Genomic DNA, 27,222 nt, shown 5'->3' with positions numbered 1-27,222 from the left:
CACTCCTAAATCTTGTGCCTCATCAATTTCCTGGAGCACGGTTCCACCAATGCAGTAAACTGCTGCCAATCTTTTCACCCCAAAATGCATAACCTTACATTTTTCCACATTAAACTGACATCCATTCTCCTTAGCCCAGACCTCCAATCTATCCAAATCATCCTGCAAAATTTTGACGTCATCTGCATTCACTATTGCTCTACCCAACTTTGCATCATCAAGAAACAAGTGAACAGTTCTTCTCAGATCATTTCCTATATCATTTATGAACAAATTAAACAGCAGTGGTCCAAGAACAGATCCTTGTGGCACACCACTAGTCACAGGCCATCTTGTGGACTCTACTCCCGAGTAAACCACTCTCTGATATCTCTCCGTCAACCACCCTCCTATCCATCTCACCAACCCTATGTCCATTCCCATATGCTGCAATTTACTGATTAGAATTCCATGTGGAATCCTGTCAAAGGCCTTGGCAAGATCCAGTAGAATCACCGTAAACCCATTACCCTTATCCAGTTCAGCCGTCACTGTGTTATAATACGTGAGCAAGTTACTGAGGCATGACCTACCCTTCACAAAACCATGCTGTCCCCGATACAGTATCCCATTTTCTTCTAACCAATCTTGTATTTTCCTCTTGACTATTTTCTCTAAGACCTTGACAATGATTCCTGATATGCTAATCGGTCGGTAATTTACAACAGCAGTCTTGGAACCACCTTTATGCAGTGGAACTATTTTCCCCTCTTTCCACCTGCTCGGGACTAACCCAGACCCGAGACTCAAATTAAACAAAATGGTCAAGGGTACTGACAATTCTTTAGCTGCTTCTCGTACAACATGAGCTGGTATACCATCCAATCCCACAGATGTATTGACATTGAGGTTATGCTATAGACTACTCACCTCCACTTCATTAACCACAATTCCCGTATAATCTACTGGTTTATTCGTTTCTGCAATGTCACCACCTGGATGATATACTTTTGCAAAGTGCTCACTCAGTAACTCAACTATCTCAACTGATTCAGTTACCTCCCTACCATCGGCATTCTTTAAAATCAATCTGCCATGTACATTTTTCCTTTTACTTGCTACATATCTAAAAAACTGTTTAGGATTCTCTTTAGCCTGCATGGCCAATGTTCTTTCGTAATCCTTTTTTGCTTTTCTTACCACACTCGTCACCCTTCTGGCCTGCACTTTATACCGTTCATGTGCCTGCCGGTCACCCTTCTCCTTAAATTCCCTCCATAGTTGTTTCTTTTTTTGCAACTCAAGCTTAATGGTGTTATTCATCCATTTAACCCCTACTTGATTTATTATTCGGACTCTAGGTATACAGTCAGCCATTGCTTCATGCAAGCACTTCTTAACTACCTCCCATGCACTATCAACTTCTAGTCCTTGCAGTTGTACATGCCATGGCACTGAACCAATCAAACTCCTAAGCTTGTCATACTTTCCAGCCCGATAATTCCACATGTACTCTGTCTTAATTGAAAATTCTACACCTTTAGCCACCTCCCAAGTTAAGACCCTATGATCACTCTCACCGATTGGTGGCAATGTGGTCATATTTGTTACAGCCAAATCCTCAGATGTAATTACTAGGTCAAGCACTCTCTGACCTAGTATTTTCCATTACATGCTGTCGCAGATAGTTATCCCTTAATAACCGCATAAAATCCAGTTCCTTCCTCCCGTGTGTCCTCTCCTCACTCCAATCAATGCGACCATAGTTGAAATCTCCCATAATAATCACCCTCCTTCCACCCATTTCTTCTATTTGCTTGTGCATACTGTCACCACCATCTTTTCCATCACCTGGTCTATAGCAGCACCCAATTGTATATTTAGTTCTGCTGGCCACAATCTCACACCAAATGGCCTCAAATGTGCTCTTTTCTCTATCCTGCAATTCAACTTCTATTCTCCTTGGCTGGAGCTCATCAGCTATCATCAACAATACTCCTCCCCCCATTTTATTCTCTCTGTCATTCCTGAACACACTATACCCATCACATTCAATCCCACTAGTTATATCATCTACAGTCAGCCATGTTTCACTAATACCTATAACCTGTGGTCTGGAAGTGCCAACCATGGCCAAAAACTCTTCCTTCTTGTTCCTAATACTCCTAGTATTAGTGTACATGAATTTAAGACCCCCATTAGCCCCAACCCTACCTTGATGCCTTATATTAACTATCCCACTCAGATTTGTTGTCCTTATTTGCTCTGGCATATTATATTCATTCTTACATTCAACTGCCTCCATAAGGACTGTATCTCTACTCCCCCCCCCTAACAAATCTAGTTTCCCTGAATTTGCACATCCACTACATTCAGCAACACTTTCTCAAGTCTTCTTACACCGTAACCATTCAAATGCAAGCCATCCATCTTATATAGATCCTTTCGCCCATCAAACTCACTCCACACATCCACAAATTCTACACCACTCGTCATACATAACCCACGCATAAAGTCATTTGCAATTATAGCCCTCCTTTTAAACATTTCACTGTCATACCGTGGCAAAAGACTAATCATTCTAACTCTCTCACTCTTTTCTTTTGCTACCTCAAACAATTCATTCATGTCTTCTATCATTTCCATTTTATCTCCTTTCAAATCATTCGTACCTGCCACAACAATCATTTTTTTCACCCTTTCCTTTTGCTCTCTAATAGACGCAGTTACGTCCTTTATGGTCGCACCAGGTTGGTACGATTTTGTCAAATCCTCTACTAACACACCTCGTACTAACGAGTCTCCATACAGCACTCTATCCTTCATTTTGTTCATGTTCACATTCATATGTCTATTTTTCCTGTCATACCTTTTATTATTGGTTGGTTCATTCAGTCTACTTTTGTTCATGCACTCTAGCTGCTGTTTTGCTCTTTCTATTGCACTATTCAACAACGCGATCTCACTCAATGCATCTATCTCATCTTTTTTGTTCTCTGAGAAACCATTTATACTATCATTCACACTCTCACAATTTTCATGTACAATCTTGCCGTTTCTTGTCATATCCCTATTTCCTTCATTCTGAAGGTTGACAAAAATATCACACTCACGATCCGAAATACACTTCAATTCCGCATTCTCCCTACATTTTCTACACACATTCAATCCTTTATTATCATCTAACCACACTCCGACCGCACTCCGCAAAGCGTACATTTCACAGCTAGTACACTGACTCATTTCTTTTATGCTACCGTTTTTTGATAACGATGGCGAACCTTCATTACTGGCCGCCATTTTCCTTCGCACAGGTGCCATACTTATCTGTAACGTGTTTTGTCAAATTATACGTTATAACACACCAAAAATAGACGCACTAAAATACGCAAGGCAAACAAAACAAAACTACACAATATTAAGTCATTTGTATCGATAAATGAAAATGATACTTATCTTATCTGGAGCTTGCACGAACACTACACATTACGAATTCATCTAGCGGCGACTTCCCGACATAGATTATGTTATAAAACACTTTAGTACACTAACCACGCTAATAAAGCTCCAATAATATACCAAAATTAAACACTTAAGCCATTAAATTGAATCCAAAACACCAATAAATCAACAAATAACACAAATCTCTCAGGAGCTCTCCGATAGCACGTCCGTTCACCAGCTAGCCTCGACACCACTAACTGTACTCCCAAACAAAGCGATTATTCTTATTCAATGTGGAACTACAATGGGGGGGAGGGTGATTATGAAGAGCTCAGGGGACAGCTTGCAGGTGTAGCATGGAATGAGGAGTTAGCTGTTAGCTGGAAAAGAGATCAATGCAGCTTGGGGAATTTTCAAAAACTATCTAGCAGATGCAATGTCTGAATGTATTCCAAGGGTGAGAAGGTTAAATAAGGTAGGTGTGAGATGGATGAGTAAAGAGATTAAGCATGCGATACAGAGAAAAAGGGCATTGTAGAGGCAGCATAAAAGAAGTGGAAATAACCAATTTCATGAGGTCTACAAAAGACCAGGCAAGGAGGGTGACTTGGTTGTTGAGAGTAGCTAAAGAGAGGTATGAACAGCAGTTAGCTAATGAAGCCGAAAAGAATCCTAGGGAGTTCTTTTGATATGTAGCAAGAAAAAGAAAGAATGATTATGGAAGGATGACATTGATTGGAGAAAATGTATAAAGACAGCTGTAGCAGAATGTGTAGTGGAGATACTTAATGAGCAGTTCATAAAGATCTTTCAATCTTGTGAATGTGACTTCATGGAGAGATTGAGAGCAGTTGTTGATGGGGAGGAGAGACTGACTGTAAGTGAGCAAGAGGTGTTTGGGGAGTTGAGTAAACTAGATGTAAATAAGGCTGTGGGACTTGATAATATATCACCGCGTATTCTGAAGGAAAGTGCCAGTTATTTGACACCTGCCATGACATATTTTTTTAATACGAGTCTTGCACTTGGTCAAGTTCCTAAGGAGTGGAAGGAGGACAAGATTGTGCCACTTCATAAAGGAGATGATCTAACTCAAGCATCAAACTATAGGCCTATCTGTGTGTCAGGTATTGTGATTAAGTTGTTGGAGAAGCTTGTGAGAACTAGGATCCAGAGTTGGGTTGACAACAATGGTATTATCTTTGATGGACAGCATGTATTTGCTAAATGGAGGTCATGTTTTAATAATCTAGTTACTTATTACAATAAAGTGACTGCTTCCTTGGACAGAGGAAAAGGATACACAGTAATATACTTGGATTTTGCAAAGGCTTTTGATAGAGTACCTCATGATAAGTTGACAGGCAAACTAGAGCAGATGGGGTTAGATATTAGATTAGTGCACTGGATTGGAGACTGGCTATCTGATTGGATATTGCACCCCCATACACAACAAGTTGTGTATGGGAGTGCGATATCCAAGAAAAGAAAATTCACTAGTGGAGTGCCTCAGGGGTCTGTTTTAGGACCATTACTGTTTAACTTGTATATTAATGATATTGGCAAAGATTTGGATGGAGATATTCAGTTGTTTGCAGATGATGCAAAGTTGGGACGAACTATAAAGAGTAGTGAAGATGTTGTGGCCTTACAAGAAGACTTGAATAAATTGAGTGATTGGGCACGGAAATGGGGATGTGTGTTCAATGTTGCAAAATGTATGTTTTAAAATTTGGAAAACAAAGATGGGATGCAGAATTTATGCTTGGTGAGAATATATTGTTGGAGGTAGAGGAAATAAGAGATCTGGGGGTGATACTGGATAAGGATCTAAAATTTAGGGGACACATCGCCAAAATTGTGAAGACAACACAAAGGCTTCTGGGAATGATGCAAAGGACACTGACATGAAGAAGTAGGGAGATTCTTGTTTAGTTGTATAAGGCTTTGATTAGGCCACACATGGACTATTGTGCCCAGATTTGGTCACCGGGTTTTCAGCAGGATGAAGAGATGTTGGAAAGAGTCCAAAGGCGACTGACTAAGGTAGTTTCTGACCTCTGGAATGTTGAGTATGAGGAAAGATTGAGAAGATGTAATTTGCAGAGTCTGGTTTAGAGGAGGAAGAGGGGAGATATGATAGAGACCTACAAGTTGGTAAGGGGTTGTTATAAGATCAATGGTGGAGAAGTTCTACAGAGAATAGCGGGAGATCAAGGGAGAACCAGAGGTCATCCCTGGAAACTGTATAAAGAGGGTGTGAGTAGGGGAGTGAAAGGCAGGTCTGCAAGGAGTTTGAGTGTGTTTAAGGCTCGGTATGATGGTGTGTGTGTGTGTGTGTGTGTGTGTGTGTGTGTGTGTGTGTGTGTGTGTGTGTGTGTGTGTGTGTGTGTGTGTGTGAGAGAGAGAGAGAGAGAGAGAGAGAGAGAGAGAGAGAGATAAAAAGACCTCTCAGATGAGTCTTTGACTCCATGAGGTCTTGGGGTAATAATAATAATAATAATAATAATGTTACTATATATTTAATTTGTTGTTTTGATGTGAATAATGCATGAAATGAAATGAAAAATCTTCCATTTCTTCATCTGCTTAGTCCGAAGTCCTCAATCAGGGCTGTCCAACCTTTGGTAATCCGAGGGCCGCATTTAAAGAAAAAGATTTACCCGAGGGCTGCATCATAATGCATATCTAGTAATTTGGTGAGCAGCAGCAACACAACCTAAATAGCTGAACAAACGAACAGCACTAATCGCCTCTGGGTATATAGTGATCACGGGTATATAAAATTAACATCGTGATTATCGATTAGTGATAAAATTAAAATATCTAGTATGCATTTAATTCAAATTGTTATTTTATTTTTTTCGCTAGTGAAAATCAAAACCCACAGGCGGGCAGCACAAAATCGCACTGTGGGCTGCATGTGGCCCACAGTGCGATTTTGCAACATCCATTTTTTTTTTTTTTTTTGTTATGTGTATATTAAGTGTATATATGATAAAATATTAATAAATTGTTGATTTGATTAGGATGGATTACAGTTCAGAAACCACTGATAGGTCACAGGGATCAGAAATATGGCCTACAGATACAAGCTGTGGATAAAGGCGTTCCTCCCAAATCAGCTGAAGTGATGGTGGATATTACTGTTACCAGTGAGAATATGTTTAGTCCTTCTTTCACAGCTCTCAGTTACCAGGTTGTGATATCAGAGAATGAACCATTAAATTCGGAAGTCGTATCTGTTACAGCAACAGATGAAGATTATGGTAAGTTCAGAAAACTAGCAAAGAATGCTAATTGATAGTCCTCACATTGATAGTCCTGATAATTGATAGTTCTGATAATTCAGGGACATAAGAGGGTAGTTAAAAAATAATTCCTCAGGTATGGATTGAATGACTGTAAAGTGTAAAAATTTTCTCACTTAGTGAAATTTTCTGAATATATGATTCAGAAAATTTCATTGAGATTTTGGAATATCTCCTTCCTTTGCTATAGGTATTATATGATTAGCCAAATGGATAACATCCCTGCTCTCTAAACCTGCAGATTGTTGGTTTGAATCATACTATGGCATGGTTATTTGTAAATGCCTTTAGGTGGCAGGTAATTTTTATTGCCTGATGTGAAATGGAAACTTGAAATGGCTTTAAAAACAAGTGCTATGTTTAGTTTCTAGAGCAGGATTTCTGATTTATCTAATCCTCAGCCTATCTATAGTACTAATATGCTGTAGCTTTATCATCTTTTGTGGGTAGTATTGTCATAAAAAATACGGCACAGAAAAGATGGTATGCACTGTGCTGTGATGTAAGAAAGTATACGTATAAGTACTATGGGTGTGTTGAAGGTTAAATTATCTAAGAACCCTTAACCCACCCACAGTACTGATCAACTGTAACATTTTTTAAAACCATTTTATGCCTTCAGTAAGATGGTGGTGGCCATCATCATCATCTAAAGATATTTGCAATTATCCATGACACATTGGGATTTTAACCAATCTATAGTAAAAAAATTATTTACTTATTTTTTTTTTATATTAACCCTACTATGAGAGGTCACAAAACCTATAATATAAAAAGTGCTGTGTGCAAGAGTAATCAGCACTTGTGAGCAATATCCCATATTTCCAGTTGATCCTAAGTACTAATTTGTCTTGAGTTTGTAAACTTCAGGGATTAGAGTACACACCAAGAAAACACATGCAATTTACAGATAAAAAAAATACTCTTGGTGGTGATGGTTGGTAAATGGTATTGTATGTAGATGGTGATAGTGCCATTGTGTATGTCTGTGTGTAGTTGCAGGATTAAGTAATGAAGACAGCGAATTGGGTATAGTGGAGTAGACTTCTTGGAGGTGCCGTATAATATTAATAAATAAATAATAATAATAACTACTATTTTATACCAGCCAGCATAAATAATATTTCTGACAAGAAATATTGGCTATGCACATAGAACGTGTAATATTCTGTTATACATGGAACATTGTACATGTGCGTAGCTCCCTGTGGACTGGGACTAGGTGCATCAGCTTCCCTATGCATGGTAGCATCATTTCTCATTTGAGTTAGGCTATTGTCCATGAGAGTTATTTGGCTATAATGTAGCTGGCTAGCCACACCTCTACTACATACAGCATATAAATTGGGTAAAGCAATAACCCAAGAGAAGATTGAGAATCCTACCACATGATTAGCATTTTTCTTGAATCAATATGTTATGCTTATACTGGGCATACTTGGTTGTCAGAGTCTATTTTATGTAAACAGGTTCACTGGAAGACATGGTTGGCATTAGACAACTAACAGAGACTATATAATGTGCATTATTTGTCCATTAAGAACCCAAGAATGATTATAATGAAGAAAGGATTATAGATTATAGAACAAGGGTCGGCAACCAGCCACATGTGGCCCAAATGTGCATTTTTGGCGACCCATAAAAGGTTGACCATACTTACATGGCACGTGGCCAGTATGTTGAATTATTTAAATAATACATTTTATAATATGAATAATAAATTAAAAATAATTTTATACTTCGTGATATCACCTGTGCAACTTAGAAATACAAACAAAAGGAAACTTTTGTTGGTATTATGGAAGATTTACAAATGGAAGTTTCAACAAGATTTGTTGATTTTCATAAAAATAGCATCAAAGTGCGATTATTTTTGAGCCCTTTTAATGTTGACATTGATGACATACCAAATCAACTACAGATGGAAGTTTTGGAATTACAGCACAATGAAACATTAAAGAATGCATTTTCATTAGAAAATATCCAAAAATTTTATCGATGCTTACCAAAAAAATTTGAAGTATTAATCAGTTTCGCAAAGAAGATGATGGTCACATTTGGAAGCCCATACATTTGTGAATAAGCATTTTCTGCCATGAATTTTAGAAAAAATAAATTTTCTTTTCGACCTGACTGATGAACTTTGCATGCTTCGATTCGAATTTGCACCTCAGGTTGTAAAGTGGATCTAGATAATTTGGCTGAGGGAAAACAATCACAAAAGTCACATTAAACAAGAAGACACCCATATTGTGATGCATAAACTACATTACTTTGTTTTTATGTGATAGTAATTTTTTCATGCTTATTTCATATCTGGTATACTCTAAATATTTTTGATTTTTTTAAAATCGATATAATAAAAATTGATAACTTAAGTATTTTTTCACTCACTATTATCTCTTAATTAAACGCTTGCGGCCAGATTATTAAAATTAAAAGTTGAATGTGGCCCGCGAGTCTGAAAAGGTTGCCGATCCCTGTTATAGAGTATTTGGTTAGCAAAAATTATAAAACAGTAACCATTATGGAGAATATAGTTGAAAGATTAAATGAGAGATTCATAAGGGTATTTCATCATTGTAAATGTGACATCAATCAATCAGCCTTGTGTGCAGTGGGAATGGACTAAGAGAGAGAGAGAGAGAGATTGATGGCATACAAGAAATTAAGTAAACTCAATGTTAATAAGGCATTAGGAGTTCATGATATATTACTTCATGCTTTGAGAGAATATTCTAGTTAATTAACAGCAACTTCAATATACTTGTTTCACAAGAATCTTGCAGTGGAGTGACTACCAAATGAATGAAAAGATGACAAAATTGTTCCACTTGACATAGGAGCACAAAGTGGAACAATTTTGATAAGCATGAGGCTTTGAATTATTGGTCAATCTCTGTGACTAGAGTTGTGGCTCAAGTGTTCAAGAGGTTACTGAGGGGTAGTATCCAGAATTGGGGTTGATAACAGCAACGTTATCTTTGATGGCCAGCATTGGCTTGCTAAATGTGATCATATTTTAGCAATCTGCTTGCATATTACAAGGAGAAATAGAACAGGGGAGATGCATGTATAGTGATATATTTACAAAGGCCTTTGAATTAGGTAACCACATTGGATAGGAGATTGGCTATCTGGTAGTTATCAGCATATTGGGTATTGGGAAACAAAGCTGAGGAGAATAATGAGGAGTAGAGCCGATGTTATGACTTTATAGGAGAATAGTGAATACATTCTGTGAGTGGAGAGGTGAGTGGAGTTGCCTTTTTTTCATGTTGCAAAGTGTAAAGTTTTAAAATATGGACAGCAAAAGTGGAATTCAGAATATGTAATTGGTGGTACAGGAAGCAGAGAAGATAAGAAATATGAGAGTGTTCCACACTCTCATATTTCTTATCTTCTCTGTAAACATTGTTTTAGCCTCACAATAAAGTGAGGCTAAAACAATGATTTAGGACAATGATGTGAAGGTTATTGGAAAAATAAGGAGATTATTGTTCCTTTGTATAAGGCCTTGACCAGACTGTATATGGAATACTGTGGAAAGGATTTGTTTGATGGAGTCCAGAGGGGACTATGATGTTCTTTTCAGTCTGTGGAATATTGGGTATGAAGAAATGCAATTTCAGAATCTCATGAATAGGAAGAGGAGAAGAAAGGGAGAAAGGATATAATTGAAACATATGTGAAGGGGCTGAAAAGTTCTGATAAATACTTAGAACAAAAATGTTATTAAAGCAACTGATATAATCACAAGAAAGAACATACTAGTAGCTGAATTATGAACATAACTAATGTTCTTATATCCTCATATGTTCTTTCTCATGGTTATTATTATTATTATTATTATTATTATTATTATTATTATTATTATTACCCCAAGACCTCAAGGAATCAAAGACTCATCTGGGAGGTCTTTTTATCACACACACACATCTCATCATACCATGTCTTAAACACACTCAAACTCCTTGCAGACACCACACTCTCAGGCAAGGCATTCCAATCGTTCACAACTCTGCACAAAAAAAACCTGCCTTTCACTCCCCTACTCACACCCTCTTTATACAGTTTCCAGGGATGACCTCTGGTTCTCCCCTGATCTCCCGCTATTCTCTGTAGAACTTCTCCACCATTGATTTTATAACAACCCCTTACCAACTTATAAGTCTCTATCATATCTTCCCTCTTCCTCCTGTCCACCAGACTCTGCAAATTACTTCTCAATCTTTCCTCATACTCGACATTCCAGAGGTCAGAAACTACCTTAGTTAGTCACCTTTGGACCCTTTCCAACATCTCTTCATCCTGCTGAAAACCCGGTGACCAAATCTGGGCACAATAGTTCATGTGTGGCCTAATCAAAGCCTTATACAACTGAACAAGAATTTCCCTACTTCTTCACGTCAGTATACTCTGCATCATTCCCAGAAGCCTTTGTGTTGTCTTCACTTTGTGAAGACAACAGTTGTTATATCAGTTGCTTTAATATAATTTTTGTTTCTAAGTGTTTATCAGAACGTTTCAGCCCCCCCCCCCCCCCCCGTCATAAGCAGGTAAGGGATTGTTACCAGATTAATGTGGAAGAGATTTTTCATAGAAGTAGCTATCACTGGAAGCTGTATAAGAAGGGCATGAGCAAGGGAATGAAGAACAGGATTTTTGCAAGGAAAGTGGTTTGTCAGTGGAATGAATTACCTGATAGTAGTCAGTGCAGAAACAGTGATGCTGGGTCCTCCCATGATGAGTCTTTTGACTGCATGAGGATCTGATGATAATAATACTAATTTCCATAAGTGCTCAATTGAACTGGTGATCATCATCATTCTTACACTTTCCAGAACTGTAGGAACATGAACAGCTGTTAACTGTATGTTAGCCACAGACTGAAACAATTTACTATAATAAATTTAGTTTAATCCTTTATCCAAGTGTTAGCAAACAAAGTTTGCACCTGAAGATACTTCAAGACAGAGGCAACTTGTAGCAAAGGTGGACCGAGCTATCATCACTCCTGTATCAGTATCTCCCATAATGCAAAGCACATCTCCTTGCAGATATGTATGATGCTATGCATTAAAGGAAGGGCCACTGCCCAGACTGATTTCGACCTTTATTGAGGTCTCATCAGTGGAAGCCAGGCCCAGAAGTGGAGATACCAAGGCAGAAGCAATGGAGAGGTCATCTTTACTTATACGAGTTACCAAAAGGTGTACCACCTTATTATTAAATTACTCTGGATTCAGAGAAAAATGTTGAAAGTTTATTTTCCACTTGGTTAGACTATAATAAATTTAGTTTAATCCTTTATCCATAAAGGATTAAACTAAATTTATTATAGTCTAACCAAGTGGAAAATAAACTTTCAACATCCATTTACTGTTCAGCTTCAAACTTACCCAACTAAATTCATTCTTTTTCTCCTCTCTCTCTCATTCCATCTGCCTCTGTTTTTTGGAACAGTCTCTCTCTCTCTCTCTCTTTCTTCTCCAAAGACTATAATCTTCAGTTGTTCAAAAAACATGTTAACAGATACCTTCTTTCTTTTTATTCTCTTACTCACTCACTCACTCTTACACACACACAGCACTAACTAGCTATAGGTATTGCAACATTTTATGTAAAATGTTGAAATAAAAAAATCTATATAAAAAAAAAAATATATATATATATATATATCAGAATCAGTAATCATCAGTTAACTAAGTGTAACTTATTATTTTGGCTTCCAAAATAATAAGTTACACTTGGTTAATCACTGTAACACTCAATCACTATAACAAATCACCAAAAATAGTCCTAACCAAAGCCTTGTACAGTTAGTACTACTTCAATAGAAATTCAATATAACAATTGTTAATATGAAGATATTATTTATACATCATTATTATAACCAGATAAAACTGAAACTTAAAAAGTTTCATTGTGAAGAATTTATAGAGACAAAAACACACATGTTGCAATTACTTTACTTATAATCATGAAAATAACACTCAACATGTTGCCCTCTGTATTGAGGTTATCATCAAGAAAACATACATATACACAGGACACAAGCTATATGACACTACACAAAAGTAAGATAAATCTAAATGCTTTGTTAATCCTTTCTTTCATGCTTACATGGTGATCAGAATACATTATCAAAAATTACGGAGACAACTACTGTGTTAGAGCAAAACTTTAGTTTAATATAAACCAAAATGAACACTCAATGTTTCAACCTTCATATCAAGGTAATCATCTGGAGCATACACATATATACATCATACAAAAACCTGGTATAAAAGAAAATTTAAAGAAGTCTGTGAAATTTTGATTAGCCACTCTAATCTCAACAATAATGGTGGCATAAAAATTCCAAAATTTTGGATGGCACATATTCAGCCTACTTAGTTTCCAGCATACTTTAGGACTTGAAGCAATTTTCAGCTTTTATTGGAAACTATTCCGTACCAATTGGTTGAAATTTATATGTATAATGACAAGTTTTTTTTATATATATATATATATATATATATATAAACATGTTGCTCTCCAGCCCAGTTTAATTTTGTAAACTAATAGATAATAATAAGACTCTAGATTTGATGTAGTAAAAGTTTTTTTTTCTCACCAGAGGTCAGGCCAATAATTATTGTAATGGTTGGTCAGTAACTTTAGCAAACCATGTAGATTGTAGTGCAGCTTGTTTCTTTGTATATATGTGCATGCTCCAAATGATGACCTTGATATGAAAGTCGAAATGTATTAAACTAAAGTTTTGCTCTAACATGGTAGTTGTCTCCATAATTTTTGATAATGTAAATGCTTTGTTAATTGTTTACCCTAGACTGACCTTTGGTGAAAAAAAACTAATAGTAAATAAAATAATAATAATAAATAAATAAATGTATACATAAATATAAATTAATTAACAAAACAAAAGACATTTTTTATACATATCAGTATAATAATATACAGATGATAAAAAAATCTAAATAAATAAAAATAAAGTTTTTATAGCTGAACTACATTAATCACATCTCTTCAGTCCTCTTATATTAAAGTTTTCTTTAATAATAGTTTTCTTTAATATGGCATCCTATTTAGCATCCAGAACATGATGGCAGAACCACAACATGTTCTGGATGCTATAGAGGTTATAGATGGACAGACCTATCTACTACTTTTCATTTCTTTAACAAAATTGGATGGTTAGTTACTTTAAATATTTTTCTTAAATAATTAAACAATGATCTTAATTTTACCTTAGTTTATTAATGTGCATGGATTTGAATATTCAAAAATTTTGGCCACTTTATAAGATTTATTATTTGTTCTGCATAAGAATATTTAAAAAACTAAGTTTGAACATATGCTTATAATATTAATTATTATTATTTAAAGTTTTTTTTTTTTTTGAAGGATTGAATGGAGAACTTGTATACTGGATTGTTTCTGGTAATGAAGGAGAACATTTTCACATTGGACATTCTACTGGATCAATCACTATTATAAAGCCTTTAGACTTTGAGGTCACAAAAATATATCACTTAAATATATCTGCATCTGATAGGGGTTTCTACAGCAAGAACACCAGTGCTTTATTGACTGTTGTTGTTACAGATGTCAATGATAATCCACCTCTCTTTAATTCTTCTTATTTCGATGCATACATACATGAAAATGAATCTCCAGGAACACATATAACACAACTAAGTGCCCAAGATGCTGATTCAAGCCGTAATAGTGTTATTCAGTATTCCATTATTGATGGAAGTGGCAAAAGCTTATTTAATGTTGATAGCAGCAGTGGAGTTTTGACCTCTAAAGTAACCTTTGATTATGAGCAGAAAACAGAATACAGTATAAAAATTATGGCTGGCAATCCTGGTACAACTCAGTTTAGTTCTGCTGTCATTAACATACACATTTTAGGCAAAAATGAATTTTATCCTCATTTTATACAGCCAGTTTTTCAGTTTACTATTAGTGAATCAGCCCAAGTTGGAACATTTGTTGGTACTCTTCAAGCAGTAGATGAAGATAATGGATCAGATGGTGATATATATTTCCTTCTTGTTGGTAGTAGTAACAGTCGAGGTTTCCAGATCAATTCTAAAACTGGAGATATTAAAGTAGCTCGAAAACTTGATCGTGAATCTCAATCTCGAGTCGTTCTCACTGTTATGGCTAAAAATGCAGGCAGCATCCGTGGAAATGATACAGATGAAGCTCAAATCGTCATTAGTATCCAAGATGGCAATGATCCTCCTGTGTTTTCAAAAGCTGTATATGAAACTCATGTCAGTGAAGCTGCTTCCATAGGCACTTCTGTCATTACAGTATCTGCAGTTGATAAGGATGTTCACCCTAGTAACAATCAGTTCTCTTACTCCATTCTTGATGGAAATATTGGGAAAGTGTTTGTTATTGATCCACAGTCAGGAGTAATACAAACATCTGGAGTTTTAGATAGAGAAACAATTAAATCATATAATGTAACTGTTGTTGCAACTGACAATGGTAGTCCTCCACAGTCAGGTAAAGCACTGGTTAAGTTGTTTGTGGATGATATAAATGACAATGGACCAGTATTTAATCCTCCTGATGTAGTGGGATATGTAGCTGAGAATGAGCCAGCTTTTACAAGTGTAATGACTCTTAGTGTCACAGACCCAGATCTTCCCCCTAATGGAGCACCCTTTCAATATTCTTTAGCTGGAGGAGACCATGCAGATTTCTTTGAAGTGGATACACTTACTGGTTTGGTGAAGACTCTTAAAAATATTGACAGAGAAATTACCCCACAACTTAATTTTATGGTTGAGGTCCAAGATAGTGGTACGCCTCAAATGAAATCACGCCATCCTATACGTGTTATTATACTTGATAAAAACGACAGTCCATCCATTCCTCGACCACTTACTATCTTTGTGTGGGTGTTTAACAGTTTCTTTCCTGGTGATAAAATAGCAGATGCACATCCTTTAGATCCAGATACAACAGGTCATTATCATTGTACATTATTGGATGGTGACAGTTCAGTTTTCCACATACCTACAAATTGCGATTTGCATGTGAACAAGCTCCGTGATCCTCAGAATTATACAATAACTGTGAGTGGTAATGATGGCAAACATGCAAATGTAACTTCAACTATCAAAGTCAAATTTCTGAGTTTTGACAATGGAACAGTGGAAAATAGCATAACTCTAAGAGTGTGGAACCATTCTGCTGATGATTTTCTTACTTTACGATTTGATCAGTTTCAGAAAGTTTTAGAAGGAATGTTTAAGGTAAGTTTTTTTTTGTTTGTTTGTTTAAGTAGACTTTTAAATAGACTTATGTATAATGATATAGTTTGAATTCATTTGACAATTTGTATTTAATATAATTTAATTAGTTAATAAAATTAATTAAATTAAATTAATTAATTAATATAATTAATGATTCCATTTATAATTTTAATGTTTTAATTAAAGATATGTTTTCCAAGCAAGTTATAAGCTATTTAACTATATTTGCATAACTATTATCACACTTGTGCACCTAACACACACTACTGATATAATTTTTTTATTATTATTATTAATTGCTATTGTTTACCTTTAGATGTAGAAAGTATTTTTAACTTGGGTATAGTTATGTTAAAGATACCAAGCAATTTTAAACCTGGTTTTACTCCATTTTTTCCAAGTAAGCAAACAGACAAAATGTCAAGTTTGCGCCTGCAATTTATGCAAGACTAGCTGATCCCACATGTAGTGCAAGACCTGTGGGATCAGCTAGTCTTGCATAAATTGCAGGCGCAAACTTGACATTTTGTCTGTTTGCTTACTTGGAAAAAATGGAGTAAAACCAGGTTTAAAATTGCTTAGTATCTTTAACATAACTATACCCAAGTTAAAAATACTTTCTACATCTATATCTCCTCCTGAGATTTTTATTTAATAAGGTTATAATACTTATGGTAACTCGTTTGGTAAAATACTTACAAGCTCTGCATTACTAAATCTTGGTATTTCTAGCCTGGCTCCCCACTGATGAGACCTCAATAAAGGTCGAAACCGGTCTGGGTAGTGGCCCCTTGCCTTTAATACAAAACATCATACATCCCCTTCTTGGAGATGTGTTTTGGCATTAAGGGTAAATATTAAGATTAGTGATCAGAGCTTGCTCCACCTTTACCACGAATTGCCTTGGTCTTGCACTACCTGTGGGATCAGCTAGTCTTGCATCAATTGCAGGCGCAAACTTGACATTTTGTCTGTTTGCTTACTTGGAAAAAATGGAGTAAAACCAGGTCTAAAATTGCTTGGTATCTTTAACGTTTACCTTTAGAATTAATCCAGATTTCTTCTCTTTGGTTAAGTTGTTTAACTAATTAATTACACGGTGTTCGGGATAAATTTGACATATTTATAATTAATTATATTTTTCCGTAAGTTACATGTATTAACACACACTTCTCTTCATTTAAAAGTTTGGACCCTTCTTCATTCATATACAAGATGTCAGAAAGGATGGATAGCTGGAACCCACCTGAATCATGGAAGAGAATAACTTGTATCATGATGATTCGTGCCCGCCATCAAAATAAGGATATTATGACTGCTGCCCAATGCTCCCTGAATACAGTAAAAACAATCAGGCATGAACTAGAGACTTGCAATGGTGACTACGAGGATGTAGCAAGAAGAAAGATCCCTAGCAGACGATCTGATTGCGTTCGTACAGCAGAATTCCTCGCAAATCTGCAGGAACAGGTGTTGAAGAACCCTGGCATTGGAATTCGGGCTTTGTTCGTGGAGTTGCTAACTGTAGTCAAGCCCTGGATAACAAGGGTAGCCAATGGTAGGCCGTATGTATGGCAGCAGGATTCGGCCCCTTGCCACACCTCTGGGAAAAGTCAAAAATGGTTGTCTGAAAATTTCTACGACTTCACCAGTCCAAATGTTTGGCCTCCAAACTCCCCAGACCTTAACCCCATGGATTATTTTGTATGGGGCGCAGTTGAAAAAGACACCAATCGCACTTCCAGTAATACAAAAGCCCAGTTAATGGATAAAATTAAAACAGTTTTTGCGGCCCTTCCCAGGGAGACTGTAGCATCAGCTTGTTCGAGGTTCCGAAGCAGAATTGAAGCTGTGATCGATGCTAATGGTGGTTATTTTGAGTAAATCTTGTTGATAGTATTGTAATTAACTCTGCCTGTAATGTTTTTTTGTCAATTCATTAAATTTAATAGATACAAAGAAGATTTTCTTTTTCCTTACGAAACTGTCAAATTTATCCCGAACACCCTGTATATTTCTAGAATTTTTTTTTTCAGACCATAGTGACTTACCTATAACTTGATTATTGATTATACTTATCTATTCTACCCCTTTTTTCACCTCTAACTGCTCAATAATTATTGTTTATCTTCTTTTGTTCATTTTTAGCAATGATATCATTACAACTGGTCCTATTCCTTTCTTTTTCTTTACTGAAAAACCTCTGTGGTGTTTATTTTGTCTTAGCATCAGGCTCAGAAGCTTCACTTAGCTGTATCAAGCCAATATATATATATATATATACTGTATATATATCACTTTGTTTAATTCTGGCACCACTCAAAGGCATTTTATTGTGTTCTGTTTTTTAATTTCACATTTATTAAAAATGTAATTGAAACACAAAAACAACAAAGTAGTTTTCAGTAAATAAAAAAGCAAATCAACTCCAAACTAAATAATCAGTTTAAGTTGAATGCTCAATGAACATTGAGGAACAAAAACTGAGACCAAATTATATAACTTCAGTTGATTTAATATTAGCTTAAAATACTGTCTACACTGCTTAGTTGTGGCAAAAGAGCCTCTGTAGCTCAGTCCTTATAGATGAAGCCCTTTGGTCAGAAAGACCTCGGTTCAATTCACGTCCATCACATGTGAACCTTTATCTGTTCTCTTTTGACTAAAAGTGAGTTAGCCAGTCTCATATGGAGGTAGAGGTTTTTTTTGTCCCTCAGAACAGGCAAACTGCCCTGTGAGCACACACAGATTTACAGCCAGTAATCCCCACCCCATGAGGGGGGCTCAATTCGTCCTAATAGGGACAGGGGAGAAAAGGGAAGTATCTCCATAAGAATAAATAATATAAAAGTTGTGGCAAAATATGTTTTGATATGTATGAAGAAGAGAAAATTACTTTTCTGGATCAAGAAAAAAATCATCCTTAAAAGGTTTAATGAAGCTACATGATGTTGTTAATGTATGTTGTTCTTGTAATCCATTTAATATTATTATTATTATTATTATTATTATTATATACACTTGGGTCTCTTTTTATGCGGATTTGAAGTTATGCGGTACACGCCTACAGATATGAGACATTTCGACACTTTTGCACATGTCAACAGAAGGAGAATCCATTCCGATAATAGGATAATCCAGCTTTTCCCAAACTTTTCCTACAACGGAAACACGTCACAAATCCTGAAATTTTCATGGAACACTTTGGTTATTTTGTAATGTATTCATTAATAATTAATTGTTAATTTAGCTGATTTTTTATTATTAATTAATAACTGATCATTAATTAATAATTAATTAAATTTGGCCCAATGAAGAAAAAAAAGCACCAAAGAAAAGCAATTTCTTTGGAAATGAAAATGGCAATTTTAGATCACGTAGCAAAAGTAGAGGGATCTACGGTGATTAGTAAACATTTTAATTTAGGCGAATTTACTATAAGAGAAATTAAAAAGAGTGAAGTCGCAATAAGAAAATCTGTCATTTAAAGCGTCTAATAATAATAATAAAGCGTTTAATAAAGCATCTCTTGTCATACTCAAGAGATGCTTTATTAGAAAACACGGAAGGAGCACTCATAATTTGGGCTGAAGAATTAACTCAAAGAAGAATATAAGTGGTTACTTAATTAAACAAAAAGCTCTTCAGTTTTTATGAACAGATGAAGCAATTGGAACCGTCTACTTCCACTTCCCAGGCTGATAAAGAATTTTGGGCTAGCAAAGGATGGTAAACCAGTTTTTAAAAGGGAATGCACTTCATAATGTGATGATTACAGTCTCGGTTGCAGCAGCAGATGAAGAAGCAGCCAAAAATTTTCAAGAGAAGTTAGCCAAAATTATTGAAGATGGTGGATATTGTCCCGAACAAGTGTTTAATGGTGACGAAACAGGATTGTTTTGGAAGAAAATGCTTAGTCGAACTTACATCGCAAAGTCTGAGGAAAAAGCAATTGTGATTAAAGTAAGCAAAGATCGAGTAACGTTGTTACTTTGTAGCAATGCATCAGGAGATCGATTCTAGTAAATCAATTTCTAAGACCACGTGCTCTAAAAGGCAAAGATCTAAAACAGCTGCCTGTACATTGGATGGCTAATACAAAGGCCTGGGTACAACTGCTGTATTTACTGAATGGTTCAATAATTGCTTTGTACCAGAAGTGGAAACATACATGAAGCAAAAAGTTCTCGATTTTAAAGTTTTATTAATTGTGTTGACAATGCACCAAGTCATCTGCATTTAGAACATCCAAATGTGCAGGTCGTGTTTTTTCCACCCAATACAACAAGCATTATTCAGCCATTAGATGAAGGCATAATTGCTACTTTTAAAAAATATTACGTTAAGCACACTTAAATTTATATTGGATAAACTAGAAAATGAATCATTAACAGTAACTGATGTTTGGAAAAAAATTTCTATTTTGGACTGCTTAAATCATGTTGCATCTGCTATCGCTGAAATAAGACCACAAATTTTAAATGCCTGCTGGAAAGCAGCTTGGCCTGGATGTGTTGCAAACAGTTCAACCATGCAAATATCTACATTATCAGATGAAATCATTACATTGGCACATGAAATTGGTGGAGAAGGTTTTGATACATTTAGCCAGAATGATGTAGATGAATTGCTTGTGGATAATGTCTTAAGTGACGATGATATTATTGGATATCTATTAACTTTAGATATCGTCGAAGATTCAGAAAACAATAGTGAAGTGGAAGAAAAACCTGTCCCCTCACTGGAAATATAATTCTAGGTCTTGAACTGTGCAATAAATTGGAAAATTATTTTCTTGTTAATGACACAAATTCTGAACGAGCCTTTAAATTCCAGCATGAGCTGAAGAACTGTATGTCTGGATATCTCGAACTGTATAAAAAATTAGTGAAATCATCATCGCAAAGTTTAATTACTGATTATATTGTCACAAGAAAAAAATCAGCACAGAACGAGATTGAAGCTAATTCTGTTTGTGAAGAGCCATTGTCTTTACCATACAGATCTGATGCGCTGACTGTCTCTTCTGGTGATGAGATGATTTTGCACCAGTTCGCAAATTTTGCCGAATATTGTCTAATAGTGACGATAATTCTGATGACAAAATGTTTTAAAAAAATGTTACTTTTCAATAAAATTAAATGAATAAAGCTTTAAAACAAACTTAGGCATTCTTATTTTCCTCAATTTTCATAAACTTTTTTATGCGATTTTAGGTTTATTTTAATTCATTTTATGCAGTTTTAGAAAATTATGGAACGTATCCCTGATTTTTCAACATAAGTTTAGGCCTTTTTTTGTGTGTGATTTTTTTATATGCAGTTTACTGTGGAATGTATCTACCGCATAAGGTGCCTCCATGGAGTCAAAAGACTCAACGTGGGAGACCAACATTGACATACTAACCGTTATTCACACAGTACTGTCATACTTCCCCTTAAACTCATTCACAGATGAAACATTCACAACCACCTCTGGCAACGCATTCCAGCCATTTACAACCCTTCAAGCAAAAAATCTAGTCCTAACACCCTTGTTAACCACACTCTTACACAATCTCCATGTGATAAAAAAGTTATCAGTATCAATCCTATAAAACCTTTTTAATAATTTATATGCCTCTATCATACTTCTCTCCTACGCCTATCAACTAGTTTTTGAAGCCCACAGACCTTCAATCTATCCTTGTAGGAGACATCCCACAGACCTGTATCAAATTAAGTTGTTAATGTATATTGTTCTTGTAATCCACGTCATATCAAATTAAGTTTGATGAAGAAGTTTGTTAATTAATTAGTCAAGAATGATCTTTTTTGGATGTAATTTGGGGATCAGGGTAAATTACGATTGACCACATTTACCACGCATGTATTGAAAATTGATGAAATGGACCCAAAATAACAAAAAAGTCTCTTCCTTTTTTTCTCTTCCAAATTTGCTATCTTACAAGGAGGATTATTTTGGATCTGATGGAGATTATTCTTTTGATGCTATTTGATGCGAGATAGAGGCTAGTCGGACAAAATACACTCGGGGTCTCTTCTTATGCGGATTTGAAGTTATGCAGTGCATAACTTCAACTCCGCTGTTCATTATGTATCGTTGTACATAATGAACAGCATGTTGCAGCACATTCTGGCATAACGTGAGCAATGTGTAAGCAGTGAGTGTCCTTGATGTTTAATTTTGCATGTGAGTAAGTGTTTGTATTTTCATTATCGAAAGTCTAAATGTTCTAATTTTTATTTTAAAGATTTAATTTGGCCCAATGAAGAAAAAAAAGCACCAAAGAAAAGCAATTTCTTTGGAAATGAAAATTGCAATTTTAGATCGCTTAGCAAAAAGAGAGAAATCTACTGCGATTAGTAAACATTTTAATTTAGGCGAATCTACTATAAGAGCAGTTAAAAAGAATGCAGTCGCAATAAGAAAATCTGTCATTTCTGTCACAAAACTAAATGCTAAATTATCATCGTGGGTACATTATGTAGCCACGATGCTTTATTAGAAAAAACGGAACGAGCGCTCGTAATTTGAATTGAAGAATTAACTCAAAGAAGGATTCCTATAAATGGTTATTTAATTAAACAAAAAGCTTTTCGGTTTTATGAACAGACGAAGCTATTGGAGCTGTCTACTTCCTCTTTCCAGGCTGATAAAGGAATGCACTTCATATGGTGAAGATTACAGGCGCGGTTGCAGCAGCAGCAGATGAAGAAGCAGCCAAAAATTTTCAAGAGAAGTTAGCCAAAATTATTGAAGATGGTGGATATAGTCTCGATCATGTGTTTAACGCTCACGACAGGATTGTATTGGAAGAGAATGCCTAGTTGACCTTACATCGCAAAGTCTGAGGAAAAAGCAATTGGGATTAAAGTAAGCAAAGATCGAGTAACGTTGTTACTTTGTAGCAATGCATCAGGAAATCGAATGTTGAAACCCCTCCTAATAAATCGATCGCTAAGACCACGTACTCTAAAAGGCAAAGATCTAAAACAGCTACTGGTACATTGGATGGCTAATACAAAGGCTTGGGTAACAAGTACTGTATTTACTGAATGGTTCAATAATTGCTTTGTACCAGAAGTGAAGGAAACATATATGAAACAAAAAGCTCTCGATTTTAAAGTTTTATTAATTGTTGTCAATGCACCAAGTCATCCGCATTTAGAACATCCAAATGTGCAGGTAGTGTTTTTTCCTTCCAATTATTATTCAGCCATTAGATGAAGGCATAATTGCTACTTTTAAAAAATGTTACATTAAGCACACTTTTAAATTTATATTGGATAAACTAAAAAATGAATCATTAACAGTAACTGACATTTGGAAAAAACTCTATTTTGGACTGCTTAAATCATGTTGTATTTGCTATCATTGAAATAAGACCACAAACTTTAAATGCCTGCTGGAAAGCAGCTTGGCCTTGATGTGTTGCAAACAGTGCAACCATGCAAACATCTATATTATCAGCTGAAATCATTACTTTCACACAGGAAATTGGTGGAAAAGGTTTTGATACATTTAGCCAGAATGATGTAGACGAATTGCTTGTGGATAATGCCTTAAGTGATGATGATATTATTGGATATCGATTAACTTTAGATATCGTCGAAGATCCAGAAAACAATAGTGAAGCGGAAGAAAAACCTGTCCCCTCACTCCAAATATAATTCGATAAAGTCTTGAACTGTGCAATAAATTGGAAAATCATTTTCTTGTTAATGATATCGATTCAGAACGAGCCTTTAAATTTGAGCTGAAGAGCTGTACATCTTGATATCGCGAGCTGTTTAAAAAATTGGTAAAATCATCATCACAAAGTTTAATCGCTGATTACATTGTCAGAAGAAAAAATCAGCACAGAATGAAGGTGAAGCTAATTCTGTTTGTGAAGAACCATTGCCTTTATCATACAGATCTCATGCGCTGACTATCCTCTTCTGGTGATGAAAGTGATTTCGCACCAGTTTGCAAACATTGCCGAATATTGTCTAATAGCAACGATAATTCTGTTGAAAGTATTTTACCTTGGATATAATAAATGTTAAAGATACCAAGCTATTTTAAACCTGGTTTTACTCCATTTCCCAAGTAAGCAAACAGACAAGTAAGTCAAGTTTGCTTCATGGGAGGAGGGTAAGATAGTTCCGTTACATAAAGGTAGCTCCAAGACAGAAGTAACAAATTACAGATCAATTAATATCTCAGGAAAGAGGTGATTAAAATAGTACTGGAAAACCGGTTAAAGGTAAAATCCAGCAAATTGGTGGATAGGAATACGATACAATACTTGATGGTGGGCAACATAGCTCTATAAAAAGTACATACTGTAGGTAATGCCTTAGTAATTTACTCACATTTTATAATAGAGTGACAGCAGAATATCAGATAAGAGAAATAGCTACACCATGATACTCCTGGACTTAGTAAAGGCATTTGATAGAATACCACATGGAAACTATTACAAAGTTGGAGCAAATGGGAATGAATATGAAGCTGGTGGCATAGATAGGGAGCTGATATGCATCAGAAAGTAATACGTAATACATGGGGGGGGGGGGTGGCAGAATCTGAGTGAACAAGGGTGACCAGTGGAGTGCTTAAGGACTCTGTACTAGAACCACTACTCTTTAATTTGTATATTAATGATATAGAGAAAGATTTAAGTGGGGAGGGATATTCAGTTATTTGCTAATGATGCAAAAAGATAATGGCTATCAATTTAATGAATGTTGCTAAATGTAAAGTTTTTCACTTTGGGATGAAAATATTACATACTCTGGAACATGGTGCAAAAGTAGTTCCAAGGATCACATGGATGTAGAAAGATACACTAATAAGTAAAGATATAGAATTTATTATTTCTCTTTAAAAGACTGATTCAATCACATTTTTTGATTACTATGCACACATTTGGTCACTTGGATTTCTTGGAGATCAGGAAGTGGTGGAGACCAAGATGATGATAACAGATCTATGGAATGCTTCCTATGAGGACGGATTGAAAATGTATGGGTTGCAGAATTTACTTAACATACGGATTTTCCATTGTTGTTAGAAGCAGTGCTGAAAGTCATCAGGTGTGTCATCTGCTTCAGTAGTGCTGATGTTTTCTCCTTTACCTCATCCACTGACTGAAAATGGGTGCCCTTCAGTGCGGATTTCAACTTTGGAAAAAGATAAAAATCATGGAGCTAAGTCCGGCGAGTAAGGTGGATGGTCCAACACTGGGATCTTCTTATCAGCTAGATACTGCTTTATAGACAGTGCACCTGTGTGCTGGAGCATTGTCCTGATGGAGAATCTAAGCATTGTTCTTCCACAGATCGGGTCCCTTCTTCCTCACTCATTCTCTCAGCTTGGCCAGAACCTCAAGGTAATAATGTTGATTAACTGTCTGATCCTCTGGTACCCATTCAACTATTACCACGCCATTGATATAAAAAAAAAACTAAAAAAAAAAAACGATCAGCATTGCCTTTAGTTTTGACTTGCTCATTCTTGCTTTTTACATTCTCGGTGATGTGGGAGTTTTCCAGTGCATCAATTGTCTCTCTATTTCTGGATTGTACTGGAAAATCCACATCTCATCATATATGATGATCTTCTCCTGCAAGTCCTGCTCTGCTGTCAGCCATTTTCAGTCAGTGGATGAGGTAAAGGAGAAAACTGCAGCGCTACTGAAGCAGATAGCACCTAATGACTTGTGGCACTGCTTCCAACAATGGAAAATTCATATGCAATGGTGTATAGATAGAAGAGGAAAGTATGTAGAAGGGGATAACAATTAAGTTGTACAATTGTAATAATAAACCACATTTTTGCAACCAGTCTCATTATTTAATAGCCACACTTGTATATAAATCAACAGGTGCTTTTATTTAATAAAAATAAAGTTAGTTTTTTGCTTAGATTTTTTAGGAAAGATTGGTAAGATAGATTCAGTAATTAATCACTAGTGTGTTATTACTAAGAAATGGATGATTCTCAACTACAGAATGCATTATTTTATTTGTGTGTGTGTGTGTGTGTGTGTGTGTGTGTGTGTGTGTGTGTGTGTGTGTGTGTGTGTGTGTGTGTGTGTGTGTGTGTGTGTGTGTGTGTAAGAGAGAGAGAGCCTTAAGCTGCACTGTATTTTGTTATTGAAGAATTGCTGTGTGTGTGTGTATGATAAAAGGACCTCCCAGATGAGTCTTTGACTCCTCCATGGGGTCTTGGGTAATAATAATAATAATAATAATAATTAATTTCAATACTGAATTCTCATTTTTCTTTAATAGCCTCTTGGAATGGTAATCATTTATGGTATTGCAAGTGTGGATAATCACATAGAGATGACTATGGCTATCAGAAAATCATCTCAGTCATATTATTCTCCAGAAGAGGTTCTTCCTGTCCTGCATACCAAATTACCATTATTAAGAGAAGTTGCAGAAAACAGAGAAATAACTTTAGGCTACAATCCATGTGAAAATTCTCCTTGCCAGAATAAAGGTGCTTGTACTACTTATTTGGAAATGCAACAGTCATTATCTATTGTGGACTCTCCAGCTTTAGTTTTTACCTCTCCTCGGGTTCTTCGCCAATTTGCTTGTCAATGTCCTCAAGGATTTTCAGGTCCCAGCTGTCAGTACCAGCAAGATCCATGTTTACCTAATCCATGTCAGTCTGGAGGAACATGTCATCATGATGGCATCATATTCAGATGTTTATGTCCACCCCAGTACCAAGGGGAAAAATGTGAAGAATTAAGGAGAGATTTGTGTGCTAGTTCTCCATGCAAAAATGGTGGCACTTGTGAAGAAGCCCCTAATGCTGCATCATTCTTTTGTCTTTGTCGACCTGGCTTTCGTGGTATTCTCTGTGAACAGACAACTGATAGCTGCCGTCCTAACAGATGTCTTAATGGGGGCACCTGTATTAGTGAAAACTTTGGTAAGTAAATTGTTTATTTAAATTATTTCTTGATTTACATGAGACTGATATGTTATATAGCATGGCCAGTGAATAGAGAGAGAGAGATTATTTATTGAATACTACACTGGTGTCCAAAACCTAAGGATGAATGCTACTTCTGAAGGTTACCACTGCAGATTTCAATGAATCAACATGTGGCAATTTGTATAACTGGAAATTTTGAGTAGAAAGTAGATAGATTCAAATTTTTGAATTGTAAAATGAGTGCTACAAAGTAGTCACTT

General features: G+C 35.8%; 2 protein-coding genes across 2 annotated transcripts in view; both read left to right on the top strand.

Annotated features, from left to right (window-relative positions):
• The window catches only part of LOC150105725 (cadherin-related tumor suppressor-like), a 147,520-nt gene extending 140,992 nt beyond the window's left edge, over positions 1–6,528 (top strand). The window contains exon 12 of the mRNA XM_090394540.1: positions 6,453–6,528. Within this exon, the coding sequence (XP_090250666.1) occupies positions 6,453–6,528 (76 nt within the window). The remainder of the gene's footprint in view (positions 1–6,452) is intronic.
• Positions 6,449–27,222, top strand: part of LOC150105724 (cadherin-related tumor suppressor-like) — a 72,893-nt gene continuing 52,119 nt past the window's right edge. The window contains exons 1-3 of the mRNA XM_090394538.1: positions 6,449–6,692; positions 14,145–16,018; positions 26,302–26,956. Coding sequence (XP_090250664.1) covers positions 6,557–6,692; positions 14,145–16,018; positions 26,302–26,956 — 2,665 coding nt within the window. The 5' untranslated portion in view covers positions 6,449–6,556. The remainder of the gene's footprint in view (positions 6,693–14,144; positions 16,019–26,301; positions 26,957–27,222) is intronic.

Source organism: Typopeltis vanoorti, chromosome 6, assembly GCF_054136105.1.
Source record: "Typopeltis vanoorti isolate ZY-2024b chromosome 6, IOZ_Tvanoo_1.0, whole genome shotgun sequence".
NCBI classification, from domain to species: Eukaryota; Metazoa; Arthropoda; class Arachnida; order Uropygi; family Thelyphonidae; genus Typopeltis; species Typopeltis vanoorti.
This window is presented reverse-complemented; position numbering and strand designations above follow the sequence as displayed.